General features: G+C 38.0%; 1 protein-coding gene across 2 annotated transcripts in view; it reads right to left on the bottom strand.

Moving 5' to 3' along the window:
- The window catches only part of BRWD1 (bromodomain and WD repeat domain containing 1), a 120,506-nt gene that overhangs the window by 78,362 nt on the left and 22,454 nt on the right, over window positions 1-19,690 (bottom strand). For both annotated transcript variants that reach the window (XM_021070988.1, XM_021070989.1), the window contains exons 9-15: window positions 10,801-10,901; window positions 9,331-9,401; window positions 6,875-6,975; window positions 5,757-5,797; window positions 4,834-4,932; window positions 1,385-1,535; window positions 1,054-1,188 (exon numbers count right to left, since the gene is read on the bottom strand). In XM_021070988.1, coding sequence (XP_020926647.1) covers window positions 1,054-1,188; window positions 1,385-1,535; window positions 4,834-4,932; window positions 5,757-5,797; window positions 6,875-6,975; window positions 9,331-9,401; window positions 10,801-10,901 — 699 coding nt within the window. The remainder of the gene's footprint in view (window positions 1-1,053; window positions 1,189-1,384; window positions 1,536-4,833; window positions 4,933-5,756; window positions 5,798-6,874; window positions 6,976-9,330; window positions 9,402-10,800; window positions 10,902-19,690) is intronic.

Genomic DNA, 19,690 nt, shown 5'->3' on the forward strand with positions numbered 1-19,690 from the left:
ATGTGGCTTGGATTCGACCCCTAGCCTGGGAACCTCCATATGCCACACCTGAGGCCCTAAAAGTGTGTGTGTGTGCTATAGGTCACAGATGGAGCACAGATCTCTAGTTACTGTGGCTGTGTCACAGGCCGGCAGCTGTAGCTCTGATTCCACCCCTAGCCCAGGAACTTCCGTATGCTACAGGTGCGGCCCTAAAAAGGAAAAAAAAAAAGTGGAAAAACATTCTTTACACAAAATGGAAAGAACAAAACTATATGCAAAAATGTCAACTAAGAGGAGTTCCTGTTGTGGTGCAGCGGAAACAAATCCGACTGGGAACCATGAGGTTGTGGGTTCAATCACTGGCCTCGCTTGGCTCTGATTCAACCCCTAGCCTGGGAACTTCCATATGCCATATTTTCAGCCCTAAAAATAACTAAATAAAAATAAATAAACAATAAAATATTCATATACAGAAAGAAAAAAGGCTGAAAAAAAACAATGATGTTTGATTTACTGAATACTATTTAATTTTCTATTTAACTTTTTAATGGCCACATCCATGGCACATGGAAGTTCCCAGGCCAGTGACTGAATCTAAGCTACATTATTTTTTAATTTTTATTATCAAATATTTTAATAAATTGGAATGGTGAAAAGCTGCATTAATTACCATAATCTTGCCAATTTAAACATAGATAGGACACATTCACACATACACACAAAGCTTATCTTCCCCTCATGTGAATCAGTTACAGAGAATTTCATACATGTATGGCTCTCAGATATTTATCGGTTTTGAGTAGTACCCTAATTTCTAAAAATATGTCAGAAAAAGAATGTACACACGTATATGTGACTGGGTCACTCTGCTGTACAGTAGAAAACTGACAGAACACTATAAACCAACTAAAATGCAAAAAATATTTTAAAAATAAAAACACTGCAACAATAAAAATAAAAAACAAAAGTATAAACTGCCAAAACACACAGGCTGGTTTCTGGCTACATTTCATTATCCATATATTTGAATCAAATGCAAACATGCATGAAGACACATCTCACGCCACTTACCATATTAAAATAATGTTTCATCTTGGTGCCTTTTGTGATATCCCATATAAATATGCTGCCATCATGTCCTGCAGATAACATAATTCTGGAATCAAAGGGATGTGTCTCCAAAACAAATACTTCATCAGCATGTCCCTTTATTCAACAAAGTCACATAGTTAAGGAGGGTTTGCAAGTTATAAGTTTAAAATTAAAACCCCGTATTGTCACAGTCGCTAAGAGCTTTTAAAAATGTATTAATGACTAATTTATACATTAATATGCAAATTTCTATCCCTTTGACAATATAAATAAAGTTTATCATTCATTACATTGTATAAAAACTACCTACCAATAAGTTATGAAGCAGCTGTCCGGTATAAGAATTCCACACTTTGAGGACATGATCATTCACAGCTGTGACAACAATGCTATCATTCTGATTCCAAGCTATCATGGTCACTTTGGGTTTCATAAACTTTTCCTCTTCCAAAGATAAATCTCTAAGAAAAAAAATACGAAATGTGCAATGCTGTATGTGTAGGAGGCTATACAATATACACAATCCTTCATCAACACAAAACTATCTAAAGTGATCCAGCTCATGTCTACATCTTATCAACTCCACAGGGAGTTAGTTTATCACATGTGACCCACAAGAGACTCTCTATACACAGATAAGGGCACACCCTGGGAGGGGATGATTTGGAAACCGTTTTAGAGACTGGATAAAAGCAGACTTTAGAATACCACCACTGCTCATGAAAGCAACCACCACTACCTCTTTTCTATTTTTTCCTCCTCCTGGCCCCAAGCCCTACCAGTAATACTTTCAACTGCTTCTGTCTCCAGAGAAGATGACAAAAAAGTTCAGGAAGACAAAAAGAAGGTAATTCACCTTCATATCCCAATGTCTAGGAAACTGAGAGACTCTCAACTTGCTGAGCTATAAATGAGACCAGATTCATCTCTTTATATTCCCTACAGAATGCTCCTACGGGTCCTTTGGCAAGACTGGTCTTGGATACGGTGTTTTGCTGCCTTTATGAAAGCAATATGCAAAGCTTCTGTATAAAATATAGCAGTCAGCTATACACAACAGGAGGGTGGAGGAAAGATCTAGCTGCTTCTAAAATCAGAGCACATGTAATGAGGAGTTCCCATCGTGGCTCAGCGGAAACAAATCTGACTAGTATCCAAGAGGACACAGGTGCAATCCCTGGCCTTGTTCAGTAGGTTAAGGATCCGGTGTTGCCATGAGCTGTGGTGTAGGTCGCAGACGCAGCTTGGAACCCGACTGCTGTGGCTGTGGTATAGGCTGGCAGCTACAGCTCAGAATTGACTCCTAGCCTGGGAATTTCCATATGCTGCTGGTGTGGCCCTAAAAACAAAAATAAAAATAAACATAAAATGAATATATTTTAAAGAAACAGCTACAACAATATGGAATGAGTGCTATGTAACAGCTATCTATGTAAGCACAATAGAACACAAATGAGAAAAAAATTCTAGTTATCAGAGGAAGTGTAACTTAAGATACAAAATGGAATACAGGCTAAGACTCCACGCTTCACTTAAGGAACTACCAGACATAATGCCTTTCATCAAGTTGAACTGCCAAGATTAAAACACTGAAACAGATATATCCATCAATTCTTACAGATAAAAAAACACTGATTTTCAAGATCTGAAGGAGATAAAACTTTAAATGAGAAAAGAATATTTCCACCATGAGGGGACTTACAGGAAAGGTTTTCTCCATGAAAAGAGTATGCAACAAAAAAAAAAAAAACTAAAGAGTTTTCAGTCTCATTTAAAAAACTTTTGTTCAAGTTTTTACACTGATGTTCCTATCTTGCCTAATAATTTTTCATATATGAAAAAAAATGTTTTTCATAGATGAATATGATTTCAAATTTTCAACTGCTGTTCTTTCATTTCAATTAATCAAGGATTGAGAGTACTCACTTTCACACTAAGATACTCCTAAATATTCAGATATACTATTTTTAAGTAATTGTGAACAAGGATTATCAGATTTCTATTATGTATCCTTTCTACACTCTAACACAGATCATTCCACAAAAATATTAATATCAAATTTATTTTGAAACCCAAGACAACAGAGACATAATAGAGTTAGAGTTAATTTCCCCTACAATTATTAAAAATAAAAGCAGACATGAGGATTTCCAAAAGATAAAATGTGTAACATTTCTCAGAAAAACAGCTAAGAAAACTGATATGCCTACTCCAAACCAGGCAGTGTGCTGGAATTTTTTTTTTTTTTTTTTTTTTTTGTCTTTTTAGGGCTGCACCCAAAGCATATGGAGGTCTCCAGGCTAGCGGTCAAATTGGAGCTATAGCCGCCAGCCTACTCCAGAACCATAGCAACTCGGGATCTGAGCCGCATCTGTGACCTATACCATGGCTCACGGCAAGACTGGACCCTTAACCCACTGAGCGAGGCCAGGGATTGAACCTGGGTCCTGATGAACCCTAGTAGAGATCACTAACCATTGAGCCATGAAGGGAACTCCTGGAAATTTTCATCATATGATTTAAAATTGCCAAGAATATTTAGATGAGGAAAGAGATTAAAAAGTATTAAATGGTGTTCTCAAAATAATATAGCTATAAACAGTGTTAAGTGGTATCTAAGCACATGTCTGACTCCAAAACACCTATCTTTCTACCACCTGTACTGCCTCCTAATTATAAAAACACAGGAGTTCCCGTCGTGGCACAGTGGTTAACGAATCCGACTAGGAACCATGAGGTTGCGGGTTCGATCCCTGCCCTTGCTCCGTGGGTTAACGATCCAGCGTTGCCGTGAGCTGTGGTGTAGGTTGCAGACACGGCTCAGATCCCACGTTGCTGTGGCTCTGGCGTAGGCCGGCAGCTACAGCTCTGATTTGACCTCTAGCCCAGGAACCTCCATATGCCACGAGAGCGGCCCTAGAAATGGCAAAAAGACAAAAAAATAAAATAAAATAAAAAATAAAAACACAAAAAGGCAATGTATTTGAAATGTGTAATACCTATCCTGGGATCTGCTAAACTTTCTGAAAGATGCTCAAATACCTGAGAGCTGGATGCTGGAAGAGGAGGAGAGCTGGACAAACCTGCCTTCAATGCCATGTTACCAAAGCCAAAATTCTAGCATGCAAAAAATCGTTTCTGCTGGCGTCCGATTTTTTTTAAATCTAAACAATAAAGTATATTTGCTTGCTTTTTTCACCAGACCTAACTACAAGTGACTTTTTTTTCTTTTTCCCCATTGGCTGCCCCACATCATATGGAGTTCCCAGGCCAGAGATCAGATCTGAGCTGCAGATGCGGCAACACCAGATCCCCAACCCACTGTGCTGGGCCAAGGATCGAACCCAAGTCCCAGTGCTCACAAGATGCCACTAATCCCGCTGCACCACAGCAGGAACTCCACAAGTGATTTTTTATAAATTCCAAAAATACTATCTTCAGAAAAGTAGAATTTTCTAAAATTTCCACACTTTATATACTTGAGTTATTTTTACATTTTCTTAAAAATTTTTAAGTGTTTTTAAAAGCAACTCCTAAGAGGAAGTCAATGCTTTGAACAAGAATAGTTCTTCCCTATATAACTGTAAGCATATATAAGATTTAATTATCTGTATGTCAGACATGCAGGAGGCAGCCATTCACTTAGACTGCAGCTCTTCTAAGAGGTGGCCGCCACCCCCTGAACAAAGAAATCAACCAACCAGAGAGCAACCAAGTACTCATGATACACCTACTTATAGGAAGAACATCTCAACTTACCCTGAGATTCTGGTAGCCATATCTAGTAAGATGCTTCTCCATTCTAACTGTTCAAATCTCCAAATTCGTGCTGTTCCATCTCTGCTACCACTTAAGAAGCTTAAGATAAAAGAAAAATATCTTCGACTCACATACATGCCACAAAGAGCTATCGTTAAAATCACAAGCAAAAAAAATTTAATAAAGCTATCTTGATTGCAGGTAAATTTACATGTGTTAATTCTAAAAGACAGGGAATTAGGGCCTATATGAATGGGGAAAATCTGGTTCGTTATGATTTACCTGGCCTTATTAAGTAAAGCTCATTTCAAACTCAATCATTAGCTTGTCAAATAGACTGAATTTTGTGTAAAAGAAATATGTGGAGGGGGGGTTAAAATAGGAAGATTACATACATATGTATGTAAGAAACAGTAAAAGCAAAAGCCACTCTAAACATTTTAACTCTGAACTCAAATTAATTCATCTGGCCATTGTGTAAAGATAAATTAATCTATTTAATAGAGTGTTTAAAAGTGCACTGTAGGAAAGGCACCTGATAAAGACCATGAAGACCACAAAGAAGAATGAAATCTAAGTGATGATTGTGATGCAGAATGTATCACAGTGATTGGTTAGAAAAGATTCTTTTTAACTACTCAAAAATCAAGGAATTTCATTATCTTTACACCCAATTTTCCTATAAATCAAACATTCAACCAATAGTCAGCTAAAGGAGAACTACTCTGGTCAGAGAAGGCAGCAGAAACTACAAACCTAAAAACTTCTATTTCATTCTCTGTGCCCGCCCCCAGACACTTTTCCTTCAGTTATTACATTTATTAACAAGTACCTGCAATATGATATATACCTGCAAAGAGATACATTAGCTATACTAACAGGAAGCAGAGTATATGTGCCTAAAAACACAAACACACACTTACCGATCACCATTGTTACAAAATTGGATACTATCAACTTTATCCTAAAGAGGGGAAAAACCAAACACAAAAATAATCATCCACAGAGTCTGCAAACGAAGAAAGCCCACTCAGTTTAGAGCTAGAAGCACATTTGGTTTAAAGCAAGAGATTTATTTTCACTTGTGCTACTGAATCACACCATCCAAATATGTACTGTGTGTTTAAGTACAAAGAATCTAACTACAAATCTGGTAAGACTAAGATACATCTCTTGTGCCAAAGATAAAACGCATGGGGTAAAAAAGAAGTCTTGCTTCTAAAATTAAATTAGGAGTACTGCAGTCATGGCTCAGAGGTAACCAACTCGAACTTGACGAGCATGAATGAGGATGTGGGTTTGAGCCCTGGCCTCGCTCCGGGGAATCTGGCGTTGCCATGAGCTGTGGTGTAGGTCGCAGATGCGGCTCAGATCCCACTTTGCTATGGCTGTGGTGTAGGCCAGCAGCTGCAGCTCTGATTCAACTCCTAGCCTGGGAACTTCCATATGCTGCAGTCCTAAAAAGCCAAAAAAAAAGAAAAAAAAAAAAAAAGCCAAAATCAAAAAATTTGTATTTAAAATTAATTACATCAATATAAAAATTGATATGTGATCAAAATATAAAGGTTTAAATAGCTGAGAACAAGGCATATTCACATTGATGATTATGTGGAAAAAGAATAAAATTTCTTCTCCTTTTAAAGTGATTTAATCAAGTAAGTTCATAGACGTTCCTACAGGAGTTCTATGAGAAAGCTCTATGAAAAGATGACCTGACCACTGATTAGTATTTCAAAACACTTGAGACTTATCTTACTACACATTAATAAAACGGCATTCTAATTTCATGAGTTGGTTAAAATAAAAAGGCCTAGCATGAACCCAATTATTATAAGCAAAAGTTTGGACTTAAAGCTGAAATAACCACTGCAGAATATTTGCACTGTAAGGTGCCGAGCTGTCAGTATCACCCTTCACCTTCGAATGCAATTCCTCCTACATTTAAGTTAAAATTAAGATCAATAACAATTTCCCTTAGCAATATCTGACTATGTACCAACAGAAATATTATTAACAATCTACACAAAATGTGAATACTTACAGTGTGGCTTTCAAGTTCTGCGATTTTTTCAGGTGTTTCAAAACCCAAAAAATACATTCTGATTACATGATCAGTACTACCTGTAGCTAAAAACATACCACCTGAAATAAAAATTGTAAGGTTTAAAAATCCAGTTTGTAACAAATATCAGAACCAAATTTCTATATTAAATTAAGCAAGATCTCTATGCCAAAACTAAATTTATCTCAGTAGTGCCATTTTCTAACTCACTATAAAAAGATCCTTAAAAATTAATACAACAGGGAACTCCCATCGCGGCTCAGTGGAAACTTCCATGAGGATGCAAGTTCGATCCCTTGCCTCACTCAGTGGGTTAAGGAACCGGCATTGCCATGAGCTGTGATGTAGGTCGCAGACACGGCTTGGGTCTGGCATGGCTGTGGCTGTGGCGCAGACCAGCAATTACAGCTCCGATTCGACCCCAGCCAGGGAACCCCCATATGCCATGGGTGTAGCCCTAAAACAGACCCAAAAAAATTAATAAACACAATGTGATGACATGATTTTTAGGAAGAAATATTTGTCTTCATCCTTGTGTTTGGCAGAACTTCTACAACCCTGGAATTTTCTAAGTGAAAAGACATTGGTGTCTTGATTTGTATAAAAACCCATTTCAACACCAGAATTTATGTTAATGAGGTAATTTTTAGAAAGCATCTATGGGCGGGGGCTGACTCTCAGGGGAGCCAACCATGTGATGAGAAGGCCGGGAGAGAGCTGAATCAATCACATATCCAATGATTAATCAACTGTGCCCATGTAAGGAAGTCTCCATAAAAACCCAAAAGGACAGGGTTCGGAGAGCTTCCAGGCTGATGAACATGTGGAGATTAGAAGAGAATGGCAAGCCCAGAGAGTGTCTTTTTCCACATGCTGCATCCTATGTATCTCTCCCATCTGGCTGTTTCCAAACTATTACCTTTTATAACAAACTACAATCTAGTGAGTCAAGTTTTCTCCTTCTGTCAGCGGCTCTAGCAAATTAATCAAACCCAAGATGGATATATGGAAACCTCTGATCTACAACCCATCAGTCAGAAACGCAGGTGACAAATCCAGTCTGAGGTTGGGGTATGTGGGGAGTCTTGTAGGACTGAGTCCTTAATTGGTGGGATCTCAAATGATTCTCTAAGGTAGGCAGTATCAGAATTGAGTTGAAGTGTAGAACCACCAGCTGGTGTTGGAAAACCGTTTCGTGGTGTTGGAAAATAACAAAACACACCACACGCACACACCAGAGTATCACACCAAATTAGTCCGAAAAAGACAAATATTATATATTGCTTACAGGTGGAATCTAAAAAGTGATACAAATAAACTTATTTACAAAACAGAAACAGACCCTCAGACACAGAAAACAAACTTATGGTTATCAAAGCGGAAAGGGAAGAGAGGGACAAATCAGGCATCTGGGATCAGCAGATATAAACTACTACATATAAAATATAAAAACGAGGTCTTACTGTATAATACAGGGAACTATATTTGATATCTTATAATAAACTATAATGGAAAAGAAAAAATACTAATACTTTATGGCCTTGGGTTCCAATTATTTCTGTCCAATTGTTATGCTAATACCAAAACTTATTAAAAACAGTGGTTTGTACTTAAAAAAAAAAAGATGTTGCCACTCTGAAAAAGCATTTATAACCCTAAACCTAGCTGTGGAATATAAAGTTTACTTGTTGAAGTTTTCACAGACTTCTATGGGGTAAAAATCTTTCGTCTTCTAAAAACAAAGGTTAGGAGTTCCCATCGTGGCGCAGTGGTTAACAAATCCGACTAGGAACCATGAGGTTGCGGGTTCGGTCCCTGCCCCTGCTCAGTGGGTTAACGATCCAGCGTTGCCATGGTGTAGGTTACAGACGCGGCTCGGATCCTGCATTGCTGTGGCTCTGGCGTAGGCCAGTGGCTACAGCTCCGATTCGACCCCTAGCCTGGGAACCTCCATATGCCGCGGGAGCTGCCCAAATAAATAGCAAAAAGACAAAAAAAAAAAAAAAAAAAAAAAAAAAACAAAGGTTAGCACACAAGTTCACTGTACAAAAAAAACAGGGAATAATTTCACAAGATGTATGGAAAACAAATTTAAACTACCCAAAAAAGGAGTTTGGTTAAAAGAAAATCACAATCTCAGTTCATCAGCCACAAGGGGCACATGGCACAGGAAGTGCACACACGGACACAACACCATAAGCCTCCTTTTTGGCAGCTCTCTCTCCTATCACGGCTCTGATTACTATGAGAAATCAGAGAAAGGTGCTCAATGGGGGAGTAAAGACAAGAAAATGGCTAATTAACACACCAGATTAAATCTAATGAAATCAACATATCATTTACCACCTATGTGACAAAGGCTCTTAACAATAATGTGATCATTCAATAAATGCTAAAATAAAACTAAGGGAAAAAAACCACTAAAGTCATCTTACCGACACTAAAAGAGGAACAAAGCATTTGAACGCCTGGTCTAGGCTTTTCAGTGAACTTCAGGGGACGTGAACTTTAAAAGAAGAAAATGTTGTTTTAAAATACATTAGTTTAGCACATTACCACAGTTTAGATACCGGTTTTAATCTAGCATATTTAAATACTATAATCTTATTTCTATAGTACCTCATAGCGTACCAAATATGTTACAGGCAGATGGATTTTAAAGGATTATCCAATCCCCAGATTATACAGATGTTGGTACACAGAGCAAAATACTAACTCCAGTTCAGTAACTGAGGCAACAAAACTTCAGATAGTCTAAGTGGCCACTGAACAGGCTACAGAACCACCAGGGAACAGCATCGTCCAACAGAAAGGCAGTGTGAGCCACATGTGTAACTGTAAATTTTTAGTAGTCATATCATTAAGTTAAAAGGTAAAACTAGGTTTTTTTGTAGCCACACTATAAATAAAAAGATAAAATTATTTTTTACTTCATTTAAGCCAATATATCCAAAACATCACATCAATATTAATAAAATTTTAAAGAGAACTTTAGGTTCTTTTATATTAAATCTTTCAGAGCATACTGGACACATAATACCTCTCAACTGCAAAAAATTTCACCAAAAGTACTTGATCTGGACTCAGATTTCATAAAACTTATAGTTGAAAAACTAAATTCATATACTCAAGTTGTTTGAAATATGCTGAAAAATTTTGTAATAACTGAATTGCACCGGTTTTAAATTTTAAATTAATAATTCAATTCCTCAACTGCACTCCACATCTGAAGTGCTCTATACAGAGACTGCGGCCAGTGGTACGTACCATACTGGACAGAACAAGTCTATAATCCAGGTCTGACCTTAAATGATCCTGCCTAAATGTCTTGACTCTGTGTCTAATTATACATTCCTAACATTTTTCAAAATGTTTCAAATACATACTATTACTCTCCTTTTCAAAAAATATGCTGAGATCGGAGTTCCCATTATTGCGCAGTGGTTAACGAATCTGACTAGGAACCATGAGGTTGCGGGTTCGATCCCTTCCCTTGCTCAGTGGGTTAACGATCCGGCGTTGCCGTGAGCTGTGGTGTAGGTTGCAGATGCGGCTCGGATCCCGCGTTGCTGTGTCTCTGGCGTAGGCCGGCGGCTACAGCTCCAATTAGACCCCTAGCCTGGGAACCTCCATATGCCGCGGGAGTGGCCCTAGAAAAGGCAAAAAGACAAAAAAAATATGCTGAGATAGAATGGCTATGCTTTTTTAAGATAGCCAACTGTCTAAATAGTACAGTATAAACAGTAGTCAATATGGCAATATGCTGTATGTAATAAAAATTAAGTTCACAAGTAAAAAGGCAACCACAATACAGAATTTCTCTCAATAATCAGATTTCATTTCACTGAACTGAATTATAATACCACTAAAAAAAGAAAACTTATTACATGATTAAAGGCACTTACCTGAATTTCAGGGATTCTAAATCCCACTGCCAAAAACAAACTGTCCCATCAGCACCAGTAGAGACCATGTATCTCTGAGAGCCTTTGGCCATTGGGCTAAACTAAAAAGCAATTAACATGTACAATTCAGTTTCCTGAGCTGCTACCAAAGTCACAGTTTAATCGAAGTCACAGTTTAATCATTTTTCAAAGCTAACTTCAACTGACACTTTAAACACAAGAAATCCAAAATACAGGTGACCCTGTTGCAATGAAAAGGCATAACCTATAAAAAAAGAAAGTCTATCTCTAATTTATAAATGTAATGGGATCTCAATAAAAGATTATTTTCAAAACTACTTAAAATAGTCAGAAAAACTTTTACGAAGATAGAGATCCAATCCTATCAATACGAAACCCATCGCAAGGCCTCAATCATTAAAACCAGAGCATAGGAGGTACACATTGAAAGAATAACCAACAGAAAAAAATATGAAGTCCAAAATGGACCCTAATACATAAGACTTTAAGGTGTCATCTCAGTCACGGCGGGGGGGGGGGGGGGGGGGAATCACTGCATAAATGATAAAGGAAAAACTGTGAGACAATCTAGGGAAAAAACTAGATCCATTCTTCAGACTACAAATCACAATAAATTCCAAGTGGATCAACATTTTAAATATTTACATAACAAAACCATAGAAGTTCTATAAGACAACATGAGAATTAAACTGTAACTTCGGAATACAGCCAATATTTGTATTTTAAAGTACCAATCGTGCTACACAAAGAAGTTAGAAAAAAGAAAGAGGAATTTGGTTCAGAAAAATCCAATGCAGCTTAAAATTTTAAGACAGAGAGGGAAAACAAGAAAATCAAACAGACAAAGGAATAATATGAATGAAAATAGAAAAGTGAGAGGGAATGTGATATGTGACAGTAACAAAAACCCCTGTATGTTCACTTTTTGGTAGGGAAATGGGTAAAACAGAGAATCTGGACGCAATAACAAGAAGTTAGGAGGTTAACCGTAATTCTCAAGTAAAACACCTGAAGGCAACCCAAAGATTTGTCTGATTGCAATATACAATACTGACTGAAAAGAAACAGGTAAGATAAAGAACTAAAACCAATCCAATTAATCGAAGAACCTTAGCTGGAGGGGAGCACCTCCCTCGTTCTCCCAGAATGAGGAGAAACGCCATGAAGAAGCAACACCTATGTGCTGACTCTAAGTGACATTCAAGACAGGAGCTTAAGCAAAGGAAGACCAGTCTTGCCATCAAGAGAAAAGCAAGAGCTGGGAAGCATGATTTTGTTTTTCTGGATGATTTACATGCTTATTTATCATTACAACATGCCGGAGAGATACAGATAAGGTTCATTATCTGTTTCATGCTTTTCCCCAAGACTATATATACACTTTGTAAAAGAGACAATATTTGACTTCTTCAAAGAGGCCTCTTCCAAGCTCCTTCTCTCTGAATACATGAAAGTTTTTTAAAAGGGATTATTTACATCTAAGGTAAAAATATTCCAGAATATGGACTGAATTTTAGAGAATATCCCATTAAATGTAATAACTGAAGTTACATTAACAATTAGATATTCTTATTAAAATTAAAACAAGGTAAAATTTGTAGCCCTGCAGAGTACTTTAAGAATTGTATTTAGTTCTAACAGTGGTGTCTTAATATGACAGATACACAAGTGGTTTACTGCTCTCTATTTTATCTCACTGATCTTTGTCTAGCCCTGGATTGACACTACATTGTTTTCTCTGTAAGACCTATTAAAGTATTTTTTAAATACCTAAAATGGGCTTAAGCTCTAAAATATACAAACAACTTATACAACTCAACAGCAAAAAAGCCAACAACCGAATGGAAAAATGGGCAAAAAACCTGAAGAGACATTTCTCCAAGGAAGACATACAGATGGCCAACAAGCACATGGAAAAATGCTCAACATCTCTGATTATTAAGAGAAATGCAAATCAAAGCGACCATGAGATACCACCTCACATCAGTCAGAATGGCCGTCATTAATAAGTTCACAAATAACAAATGCTGGAGGGGGTGTGGAGAAAAGGGAACCCTCCTGCACTGTTGGTGGGAATGTAAGCTGGTACAACCACCATGGAGAACAGTATGCAGGTACCTTAGAAATCTATACCTAGAACTACTCTATGACCCAGCAATCCCACTCTTGGGCGTACATCCAGACAAAACTTTCCTTGAAAAAGACACAGGTACCTGCATGTTCACTCACTGTAGCACTATTCACAACAGCCAAGACATGGAAACAACCTAAATGTTCATCGGATGGACGACTGGATTAAGAAGATGTGGTATATATACACAATGGACTACTACTCAGCCATAAAAAAGAACAAAATAATGCCATTTGCAGCAACATGGATGGAACAAGAGACCCTCATACTAAGTAAAGTAAGTCAGAAAGAGAAAGACAAATACCATATATCACTTATATCTGGGATCTAATATAAATGAACCTTTCCACAGAAAAGAAAATCATGGACTTGGAGAACAGACTTCTGGTTGCCAAGGGAGGGGCGAGGGGAGTGGGATGGACTGGGAATTTGGGGTTAATAGATGTAAACTATTGCCTTTAGAGTGGATAAGCAACGAGATCCTGCTGTATAGCACTGGGAACTCTTTATCTAGTCACTTATGACAAAGCATCAGAGTGTGAGAGAAAAGAATGTACATATGTATGTGTGACTGGATCACCTTGCTGTACAGTAAAAATTGAGAGAATACTGTAAAGCCAGCTATAATGGAAAAAAAAATCATTAAAAAATTTTTTAAATAATAAAAAAATAGAAACACACACAAAAAATAAATACCTAAAATGGCAAAAAGCTGAAGGTTTGTTTTTTAAAGGTTTTTTGGTTTTGTTTTTTTTTTGCTATTTGGACTTATTTTCCTCTTTCTAAATGAACTTGAAAACATGCCAAGTTCCATTAAAACAAACAAGAGGGATTTCAAATGATAATACAGTGCCTTTTTATTTCTAACACCTTTCCTATTTCTTGGTAAGTTTACTCCTACATAAAGGCTTTTGCTGCTACTGTGAATTATGTTCTTTTTCATTATATTTGCCAACTGGTTACTGATGGTTCACAGGAAAGTTCTGGTTTGAGGATGTGGGTCCTACCATTGATTAGTTTCACAAAGCTCCAAGCAGCTCTAATGTTTTAATAGAATTCACCAGTATATACTCTTACCTTTGAGCTTTAAGAGACTTTTTTTATTACCCAACAGGTATTTTAAACTTCTGAAGCCTTCTTTTACTGTTTCTAACTAGCGACACTTCCTCAAATACAGTATCACTTACATACAGCCATGTTTTATTAGCCACCCTCAAAGCTACTCATCAATGACTATAACATGCATTTCTGTAAAAAGGAAACAGTAAGAAACAGTTTCTCAGAGTTCCCGCTGTGGCGCAGGAGAAACAAATCCAACGAGCAATGATGAGGTTGCAGGTCTGATCCCTGGCCTCACCCAGTGGGTCAAGGATCTGGCATTACAGTGAGCTATGGTACCCGTTGCAGACATGGCTCGGATCTGGCATTGCTGTGGCTGTGGTGTAAGCTGGCAGCTACAGCTCCAATGTGACCTCTAGTCTAGGAACCTCCATATGCTGCGGGTACAGCCCTAAAAAGCAAAAAAACCCAAAAAAAACCAAAAAAACCAGATATACAATTTCTCTAAGTCCTTTTGGCTCTCTGATTCTGTACTGCCATCTCACATGTCTACTTCCAAAGTCAAAATAGTTTTCTTGAACTGTACACTTTTTGAGTAACTAACTAGTGTATAACATATGCCTGAGGACAGAATAACCTCTACTTTTACAACTTGTTCAGTGGCAAAATAAGAAGTCTTTAATGTACACATATTGATCCTCTATTTTGCTATTAACGTATTAATTAATTTAGGAGTTTCCACTGTGGTGCAATGAGATCAGCAGTGTCTCTGCAGCACTGAGACGAAGGTTTAATCCCCTGCCCCGCACAGTGGGTTAAGGAGCCAACATGGCCATAGGCCACAACTACGGCTTGGATCTGATCACTGGCCCCAGAACTCCATATACACCTTTTTCAAGGAATGCTTTGGCTGGATATATGCCCAAGAGTGGGGTTGCTGGGTCATACGGTAGTTCTAGGTATAGATTTCTAAGGTACCTGCATACTGTTCTCCATGGTGGTTGTACCAGCTTACATTCCCACCAACAGTGCAGGAGGGTTCCCTCTTCTCCACACTCCTGGCTCAGGGGTCTCATGAAGCTGAAGTCATGATGTCAGCCTGGGCTTAACTGGGGATGGAGGACCTTGTTTCCATAAAGGCCAACTCGTGGCTATGGTAGGAGACTTCAATAATAAGACCTGCCAATAAGACCTCGCCACAGGGCCATTTGAGGGCCCTGTCAACAGCAGGTATGCCTCAAGATAAGCGAATCAAGAGAGTGAGACAGAAGCTTCCATTTACTCGAGAGAGTAAGACTATGACCTCCATTGTCTTCTCATCTTTCTAGCAATGGAAGTCACCCCACATCACTGTCCCGGTCTCCTACAAGTCACACGAGCCAACACTATTCAACACGGAGACGATCCGAGGGCATGAGCATGAGGCGGCCAGAGTCCCCGGGCAGCATCCTGGTGGCTGGCTACCAAATTCTACATCCTACAAATTATAATTTATAGTATTTTCATTATTAATCAGTTCAAAATGTTCTCTTATTGGGATTTCTTCTTTAATGCATGGGATGGGGTACGTCAAAGTGTACTGCTTCCCTTAAAAAAGTGAGGATTAGTCTATTATTTCTGGCTGTTGGTAGTTTCTGGCTTAACAGCATTACCGTCAGAGAATAGTCGTAGGATTTTTTCACTATTTTCAAATTTGTTAAGAACTTAGTTTAAGGGTCAGCATGTGGACCATACTTATATCATAAACAATCCATTTACGACTGAAATGATGCAAATATAACATGCTATATTCCAATGCGTCGTCCAAGTCAAGTCTGTATTGTACTGTTCAACTTCCGTTGCTTCTACTGGGAAGCAAGCCATCAGTCTTATTCCTTCCTTTATTTTTCCCTCTGGTTACTATAGAATTTATCTGTCAATGGTTTTAAAACTGTTTTTTCCTTTTTTTTTTTTGCTTTTTAGGGTCGCATGTGCCGCATATGGAAGTTCCCAGGCTAGGGGGAGAATCAGAGCTACAGCTGCTGGCCTACACCACAGCCACAGCAACACAGGATCCTTAAACTACCAAGCAAGGCCAGGGATCAAACTCATGTCCTCATGGATACTAGTCGGGCTCGTTACCACTGAACCACAAAGGGAATTCCAGGTTTTAACTTTTACTGGGATGTTCAATAGTTGTAGTTTTCTGAATTTATTCTGCCCAGGATCCTTAGTGTTTCTTCTGTCTGTGGCTTTATTTCTTCAGTATATTTCGCAAAATTCTCAGCCATTATCAGTTCAGTTGCTCCTCTCCATCAGGAATGTCAATCCCACATATGCTATATATGTATGTACATAAATATGGAAACTTTTCAGCATTTTCTATCTCTTCATTTCTTTCAGTATATACCAAACTCTTCCCTCTGTTTGCATCTATTTATATTTATATTTTCTTCTGACCTCATTTTCACGCATTAAATTTCTCTTTGATTTCTTCAGTTCAATCTAATCTGCTGTTAAAACCATCCACTGAATTATTAAATTGTTACATATTTCAAATCTTGAATTTCCTTTTTACTAATTTCTAGTTCTCTGCTGAAACTCCATTTCTTTAAAGGAGCTGAACTTACTATACATAGATATTTCCCAGATACAGCTGTCCCAATCCTACAACTCTGTCAAAATTTCGGCTAAGCTTCTCAGCCACCTCCTGCAAAACTGGAAAATGCTTTTAAATTCAAGGTTTCCTTCTCTGGGCCACCCTTACCTACCATATCCTGGCTCCATAATTACTCAATACATTAGCACTTCAAATTCTTTTTCTCTTTCATCTAGCTTTTCCAGTCACCAGCTATGCATTATGTCTCTCACTCCTGAAGGACATTCACTTGATACTCTTAAACAGACAAAAGGTTCCACCTCTGGCTGTAACCCAGCTAGTCTGATAGTAACATTTTTGAGAATATAAATTATATTAAGTGACACTGTATAATGCTATCCTTGTGAAAGGTGTGTGGTTAAAATACTGGAAATGATTACATTTCTAGGTGGTATGATTATGGAAGTTTTAATTTGCTGTTAACTAGTGTCTAATTTTTCTGCAAACAATATTACTTATACATCTTTTTTAATAAAAAGAAAACCTTAATGAAAATTTAAGGTGGTTTATATATATGCTAGTAACAATGGGGCAAAGAACATGAAAAAGATTAATAACTAAAATCAAAAAAAAAAAAAACTAAAATCATGATTTGACTCTTAACTTCAGAGAAACCACTAGCAAGTACAGAAAAGCCTCCTGGTGTATAAAAACTTACTACCACGCAAGATTTTTTTGATATATTGAGTAGGTGATAAATATGGGCCCCCTCACTACTAAAGAATGGGTTTTAGTGAAGACCAGAGCTCTGCTTTCGCACTAAAAACTCCCACAATGGTTTTAAGACACCCTCACAAAATATTATAAATGTTCTTATTTCTGCTCTATTGCCTACAAGTTCATGTCAAACAACAACAACAAAAATCTGTGGAAGAGAGCTAGGATTTGAGTAAATTTTCAAAGTATCAAGCCCTCTGGAGGACAATGTACTCCTCGCCTAAAAGTAAACAGGCAAGTCAAAAACCGCTTAAATTTTCAAAGTAAAACAGTCCCAGCTGTAGCTGTCATCATTCAAACCTAAGGCTGCAGTTTCTACTCTTTAAGATTACTGACCATATGAGCTGATGAAAAAATCACTTTTATCATAGAACTTCACACCAAATTCATAGACCACTTACGTCAGATAAATTCACATGTGAAAATAAAATCATTCACCTTGCTTTAGCCAAACTCAAATCAGAGGCACCAAATGTCTCAAAAGACCTTATAAATCATCTTCTCCTAACAAAATGTAATTTTCAAAAAAAAATGACTGAATAGCACCATTCTCAGCACGAAGGGATCTAGGGTGACTACACAGAGACCACCATACACTTTACATCTGGAAAAGCGTATCCCTCAAGGCAACCGAGCCCCACAATGGGCAATGAAGCTGAAGTGTGGTTCCCGGAGGAGCAGCAGTAGCAGCACCTGGGAACTTGTTATAAATACAAACTCTCAGGTCCAACTTCCAACACTATGAATCCAACAAAATCTCTGGCAGTGGGCAGTCTGTATGGGGGGGTTGTTTTGTTTTGTTCTGTTGGTTTTAGGGTCACATTTGCAGCATGCGGAAGTCCTCAGGCTAGGGGCTGAATCAGCGCTGGAGCTGTCAGACTACACCGCAGCCACAGCCACTCCAGGTCCATGGGACGTCTGTGACCTACCCCACAGCTCGGCGGCCACACCAGATCCTTAACCCACTGAGAGAGGCCAGAGATGGAACCCACATCCTCACAGATACTGTAGAGCCACAAAGGGAACTCCCACAATCTGTGTTTTAAACAAGGCCTCCAAGTGATTCTCATGCACATTAAATAAAACTACTACCCTGGATCCAACAACCAACTTACAAGAAATACAAATGAAAACTGTTCACCTACTTCACCAGGAGGCAAATGGTACCCAACTGTGGAAACTCTATAGATAAGTAGCCCAATTCCTTCCACAAAGTACAAGAGACTTTTTAAAAAGAAATCTGGGAGTTCTCCTTGTGGCTCAACGGTAAGGAACCCAGCTAGTAACCATAAGGATGCAGGTTCAATCCCTGGCCTCACTCAGTGGGTTAAGGATCCAGTGTTGCTGTGAGCCATGGTGTAGATCACAGATGCAGCTTGGATCCTGTGTTGCTGTGCCTATGGTGTAGGCCTGCAGCTGCAGCTCTGATTTGCCCCATAGGCTGGGAACTTCCATAGGCTGCCCATAAAGACATAAGGCAGGAAGGCAGGAAGGAAAGAAATTGGACAAGGGGGCACAATTTGTTTTAAGATTCTTTTAATCTATAGCAATCAATTACAAGGTATAGGCTTTGTCTGATTCCTAATTGAAACTAAATAAAATAATGCAATTTATGAAACAATTAGAAACTGTAACATCAACAAGTGTAATGATAATGTTTTGGTTGTGTTTTTAATAAAATACTGCTTGTCTTTTAGAAAGATATACTGAAATATTTACAGAAGAAATGATATGAAATCTAGGGTTTGCTTTAGGTACAAGGTAAAATGGCTGAAAAAGAACTGGCCATGGGTTGATAGGCACATAGGGTTCATCATACAATTCTGTCAACTTATATATGGCTCAAAATTAACTCCCACAATAAAGAAAAAAATTCATAGATTTCATCAAATTGAATCAACTTAACAAAATCCACAAGTTTTTTTAAAGTAAAAAAATCAGGAGCTCCCTGGTGGTCTAGCGGGTTTAGGATCCAGAGTTGGCACTGCAATGGCACAGGTTCGATCCCTGGCCTGGGAACTTCCACGAGCCATGAGCATGTCAACAATAAATAAATAAATAAGGCAGCAAAATCATTAACCTATCACTGCTGTATAACTGACAGTCATTCAGTGCAACCATAAACCTAAAGCAAGCAGTACGTCATCCATCAAGCTTTCAAGTAAAGCTCTTAACTATATTAGATATTTATTACATCACCCTTCCAAGACTCATGGAGCAAGAATTCTATTTTTAAGATAGATCATATAATTACTAAGCATTTTACTATTTCTCAAAGAAAAAGAATTTTAAAAGAAAAAGAGGTCATACACAAAATATGTACA

Source organism: Sus scrofa, chromosome 13, assembly GCF_000003025.6.
Source record: "Sus scrofa isolate TJ Tabasco breed Duroc chromosome 13, Sscrofa11.1, whole genome shotgun sequence".
Classification (NCBI taxonomy): domain Eukaryota; kingdom Metazoa; phylum Chordata; class Mammalia; order Artiodactyla; family Suidae; genus Sus; species Sus scrofa.